General features: G+C 48.8%; 1 protein-coding gene across 1 annotated transcript in view; it reads right to left on the reverse strand.

Annotated features, from left to right (window-relative positions):
* Positions 1 to 1,659, reverse strand: part of Rfx8 (regulatory factor X8) — a 50,197-nt gene extending 48,538 nt beyond the window's left edge. The window contains exon 1 of the mRNA XM_051204529.1: positions 1,572 to 1,659. Coding sequence (XP_051060486.1) covers positions 1,572 to 1,636 — 65 coding nt within the window. The 5' untranslated portion in view covers positions 1,637 to 1,659. The remainder of the gene's footprint in view (positions 1 to 1,571) is intronic.
* Positions 1,660 to 6,000: the final 4,341 nt, after the last annotated feature.

The raw sequence follows: 6,000 nt of genomic DNA on the forward strand, positions 1-6,000 counted from the left end.
ACAATATTGCTGTCAATTTTTGCATTCTCCAGTCTGACCACGCCTCTTCCTGTCTCTGAAATGGAAACCTCTTCCTTCGATTCCTCTACACTAGCAGGCATCCCAACTTTTCCCTTGGGGATAATCTACCATGTGCAGATGACCAAAGCACTGTTGTCCCAGATGGGCCCCCCATAGGACTAATAGATCCTTGTTGTCCTGCCTAACAGATCACTGCCTGGAGGACATGGGTGAAGTAATGCAGAAATATAGCAACAGCTCCACGTGGCAACAGTCCGGGCCTTTCCTAGTCTCTCCTGAGCTACCTGTCAGGGCTCAGGCTCTTGGCCATTGCTCTAAGGATCTAAATATCCCTCGCTTTGGGGAGCCTGGTTAGAAGCTGGGGCAGTATTCTGAATGCCAGTGTAGGTGAACCGAAGTCTCCCAGTCCTCTCTCCCAGCCCTGAAGGTCATGTGGGCAGAGGTCCATCGACTTAGGAATTCTGGGCATGGGTCTTGATTTGCTGCGAAAATATACTATCTGGAAGACATCAGTTATCTCTGGAGGAGATAACTTGTGGTCCCAAGCCACAAGCCACCTAAGGAGGATGCACAAGTATTTTAAATTTTAAAATCATCCTTTCTAATATATAGGGCAAAATTCAAAACCCCAGAAATGCAGAGGTGAGCTAAAATAGTTAACTAAAGTACCAAGCTAACACTTCCTGCTAAGAAGGCACGCAATGGGGTCTGGTTTATATGATGCTGTTGCTTTTTCTCATTCAAGCTGAGAAGGACCACAAATTATTTATTTATTTATTTATTTATTCATTCATTTATTTATTTATTTATTTTTGGTGGTGGAGGGAGAAAGTAGTAACTATAACTGTAAACATACTCTTCATCCCCCCCCCCATTTCTTACTCAGATGACTCTTTAAAAAGAGTTTTCCCTGAGAAACATTCCTAAAGCATATAAAAAGAAAAATGTAGGCTGATATATAACAGTCACCTTATAAAGCCACGGTCTGAGGACTGGCTTCAATTATTTTCCTATTTATAAAGACCTGCAAACTCTTTTGAGTTCAGTCCCACAGGCTGAGGGTCTGTCTCTCTCTCTCTCTCTCTCTCTCTCTCTCTCTCTCTCTCTCTCTCTCTCTCTCTCTCTCCCCCCCCCGTATTTAAATTGCCAAGAAATGAATTTCACAAACAAAATGGAATGCACTGTTGAAGCTGAAAGTTGTTTTAAGTTAGGCACATTTACTCTAGAGCTCACGCCAGCCAGGAGAGAGGAAAAAACAAACAAACAAAAAAAAAAAAAAAACGTTTCCTCCCCTGGCCAACGCCTGCCTGTGTTCCAGGTCTCTCCCCTACCGTCAGGCAGGTCGGGGACAAGCTGGATTGCTTCCCACGGGAAGAGTGACTCCGGGGACAGCCAAAAGTAAAGCGGGAGCCCAGTGCGGATGCGGACCGCGTGTGTGTGTCTGAGAACCGGCGTCCTCGGCCCGGGCTGAGCGGTTCCCGTCCTGTCCCTCGGCCCGGGCTTCACGCCCCGCCCGCAGCGACCCGCCCTGCCCGGGTCCCGCCGCTCACCACTGGATGATGCCCCGGTGCAGGCCGCGGCCACCCGCAGGGGAGGCCGGCACCGCCTCGGCCATGGCTCGGCTCGGGCCGAGCGGAGCGGAGCCGGCGGGCGGCACCGGTCCTCGGCTGTGTTTACTTTAGAGCTGGGGCGCGCGGAGGGCGCGCGGGAAGCCCTGCTGCATCCACGCAGGAGGATGCTGGGCCCACGCCCTGCACCCAGAGGTGCGCGTTAGAGTCACCCCCCCCCATCCCCGGATCAAAGGCCTGGGAGACACCTCACCCCACCCTGCCCTTGCCAGCTTTGGACCAAGGGATCAAACTAGGAAACAAGAAAGAAACGCCAAGGCAGGAGCAAGCATCAAACCAGGTTGCTCGCTGTGTTTACTCATCAAGGGTCCTCGCCTGGACTGCACTTGGAAATTATTTTGGTACGTTTGAAAAGCACTCATGTCCAGGCAATGCCTCCTTCCCCGCAATGATGGTGGGTGGGACGTGTGGAGGGGAGTTGACCTGGGAAAAGCCACTCTGGATGAGGCTGTGTTCCACCCAAAAAGCTCTAACAGCCTGGCCTGGGGGTGTAGGACAGGGACGGGGACCCCAGGCGAGGCCACTGCGCAGCTTCAGGCGGTGGCTGCTGTGGATTGATCCCCAGAGCCAGCCAGGCCGAGGAGGCCTTTCTTGCCTTGCAGAGCAAGTGTGTTTGTGACGCTGTTTCATGACTGCTGTCTCAGGAGCTCACTTCTTTCTTGGGGAGATAGGCTGTGTATCCAGTGAGCTCAACGCTCTGCCCATTGCCGTCTCCTGAGGATGTCTCAATCCAGATGAAAAGACGATTTGACAGTCGTCATAACACAATACCAATGCTCAACTTAAAAACAAGTGGAGGACACGAACAGGCCTTTCTCCAGAGAAGACACACAAGAGTCCACTAATCACCCCCAAGAGATTCTTGACTTTGGACATTAAGGAGATGCAAGGCCAGGCCGTACCCATCGGAATGACTTTTAAAAACAGAAAACAAATACCGATGAAGATGTGGAGAAATTAGGACCCTTGTTTTCTGCTGGTGGGGACGTAAAGGGGAGCAGTTGCTATGGGAAACCAACCATATGGCCGTCCCTCTAACCATGGGTTTATCAAATGAGCCAGTAGTGTCCAATTCTGGATGCACACTCACTGAAGAAGCATGGCGACATGCAGGGGATCATCAGGTAGCAGCAAGTGAACTGGCTTGAACTTCTGAGACCTCAAAACCCACCCGCTACTCACAAACGTCCTCTAAAAAGGCCACACCTACTCCAACAAGGCCACACCTCCTAATAATGCCACTCCCTTTGGAGTCTATGGAGGCCATTCCTACTCAACCCACCACACTATCCTGTATGCTGCTTCATTGTCCCCAGCCAGCTCCTTTCCACTGAGGCTGTCCCCAGAGCCCCGATGGGACCAAGGCAAGTGTCTGTCATTCCAAGTCTTGTTGCCCTACGTTGACTTTGTAATATCTGCACGTTCAGCGAGCATCAGCAAGGTCCTGGCATGAGGCTGGATTTCAGAAATACAAGTGACACCATGGACCCTTGCTTGGGTTGACTACTGGTCTCTGCTAGTGATGCTACTAAATGCAAACATTACCTAATTTTAGCCCAAAGCTATTGAGGCCTGTTGATTAGAGGACTCTAGAAATGAGGCCACAGGGTCGATTTCACACTTCTACACCCTAAGGGCCTATTAATTTCAGATGCCACCTGTGTCCTTATATGATCAAGCATGTTACAGATTCAAACTCTGGTTAGTTGCATGCTAACACAGTGACATTCTTAGAAGATTTATCCTCAGCGCATGCCTTCTTAATGGACTAACTGTGCTAAAGGGCACTCACTTTTGCACATACCTTTTTAGCAGCAGAATTTTTATGGCTTTTACTAGAGTCGAACATATAGCTACCTAAGTGCTAAGTGAAAGCAGGTCTACAAACCATTTTCATTTCAAAGGATGATCCACAGAGAGTGACATAATGAAAACTTTGCCTTGATGCCAAAGGGACAGCCTGACCCCATGCCTATAACTCATACTAGAAAAGCCCGGTCTCTGACTCCAGCCCAGCATCCTCACCCCACTGTTTTAAACCACAGCAGTGAAAATAAATCTGAATGTTTCTATCCCAGGGTATTTCGGTTCCATAAGCTGCTTCTCAATGCACATGATGCCTTTCCCCTGCCACTGAGAATGCTTCTCTTACAGCTAAACCGACTTCTTTTCCCTCCTTCAGGCTAATCGGTTTCTAGATTACCCAATTAGTCTCTATTCCCCTACTAAGAGGGCACCAGCTGTGCCTAACCCTTGCACAAAGCCACCTCTGATGATCCTGGCTGCTTAATTTTGCTCAGTTTTTGCAATTATTCACGTTCTGTGGATGGACCCAGGTGTCTCCAGGCAATGATAGGTTCTTAAATAAAGCTAATGAGTGCATGAAATCCAGTGGGCCAGAAATTCACAAGGAAGCAGGCAACTGCACAAAAGGGCCGTTGCAGAGAACGGCCAACTTTCACTGTCCATCTGGGCGTGCAAGACACTATTTAAACCAGCAGGCTGCAGGGTTTCAAATTAGACTGAAGTAAAACACTCCCATTGGAGAGAGTCAAAATCAGTTTCATTGGTCTGCACGTACCTTTTGGGTAGCTGGGTGTTGTTCCAATTGGAAGCAATAGGAATACTGAAAAATCTAACAATATCCCCCTCTTCCCTATGAGGAGGGGTATCTCACTATGTAGCCCAGGCTAGTCTGGAACTCCTGGGCTCAAGTGATCTCTTTGCCTCAGTCTCCTCAGTAGCTAGGACTATTCAGGTAGACATAACAGGATGACTGGGTCCCTGCCACTCTTGATCTGGGGCATCACAGAGACACCCGCTTGCCATAGGGTCACTTTTCCCTCTCCAGTTCCCATAGGCCACATAGAAAGCTGGCTATGCGCTATGCGCGGTGTAGCAAACAGCGTTATCTGTGGAGGAGCTCAGAGAATGAATGTGTCGAATGAGAAGAAACTGTCCTCATTTGTCACAGAATGCAGAGCGCATTACGACTCGGAGCGGAACGGATTTGAACTCTTGTACGCTGGAAGAGGACTTCTCCCTAAGGCCAGGCAAAATAAAAGTGGGAAGCACCTTCCTTCGCCTCACGGGACTGGCAGAGCTTAATATGTTGTTGCATGAGAGCTGTCAAATAAGGGAGGTGATTAAGTACTGCTTCAATGGTAACTGCCCACAAAAGCACGCCTTTGCCTACTTTGTTAAGTTACTTTTAAAAGAATGGGTGAAAAACACACTAAATCATTACTTTAGATGCGTGTAAATATTACTTTATAGGTTTTTAAGGGTGTAGAGATTGGTTGTCAAGTGATTTTTGGGGGGGTTAGCACTGGGGCATGACTACTCTTCTTCCCTTACACTGAGCTCGCTCTTGGGTGGGAACACAGGCAAACAGCTGCTTGTTCCCATCATTGTGTATGGAATCATTCCCCCATACTGACCCCACCATGAAATGAATTTTACTGAAGCATCTTCAAACCACACATGCGTTTGAGATAGCTTCCTGTGGGTCACGTGACTCTCCCGCTAATTACCCACTGGGATTCCCCAGTAGAAGGAAGCCGGAAGGAGAAGGCATTATTTACAAGGGCATCTGCTTGAACTTTGCTGGAGAACAAAGGTAAACACATCCCAGTGGATGTCTGCAGACGGTTACACTAAAGCGCCTTCGTAAATGCTGCCAGTAGTAAGACACCCCCCCTCACCCCCACGCAAAGTCCAAGATGTAAACATAGGTTGAAGCTCTTAACTGAAAGGTTGGGACCAGAAGAGTCCCTGGTTTCAGATTTATTTATTAGATTTAGGACATTTTTGGAACATTTGCATATATATATACATACATAATGAAATATCTTGAGGACAGGAGTCTAGTCTAAGCGCAAAATTTACTTATATCCCAAACACACCGTAGACCAACAGTCTGGGTTGATTGTAAGTGGTTATATCTGTGTGTGTGTGTGTGTGTGTGTGTGTGTGTGTGTGTAAAAGACCTCATGTCACTGCTCGGAAAGTTTCGGCTGTGGTACCCTTTCAGGATCCGGTGTTTGGGTTAAGTGTTTGGCTCAGCTCCTATGGTCAAGGTCATCTTTAAAATGGTTTTCACACCTTACAGCTGTGCCTAGCTCCTAACAAGGTGTGCAGAGCCTTTGTCGTGGGCGTGGGGCTGGGCGTGACGTCTCCCCCCAGCCTCCACCCTGCCTGACTCATTCAGCGAGGGCACAGGTCTCAAAACTTTGTTCAGGGAAGCTGGGCTAAGAGGCCACAGGAAGCCGGCTGGGAGACCAGGACAGGCCCAAGAGTCCTCTGGCTCCATGGGGCCAAGCTGATTTCTCAGTCACCCACCCCTGACAGA

The sequence above is a fragment of the Phodopus roborovskii genome, unplaced genomic scaffold, assembly GCF_943737965.1.
Source record: "Phodopus roborovskii unplaced genomic scaffold, PHOROB, whole genome shotgun sequence".
NCBI lineage: Eukaryota > Metazoa > Chordata > Mammalia > Rodentia > Cricetidae > Phodopus > Phodopus roborovskii.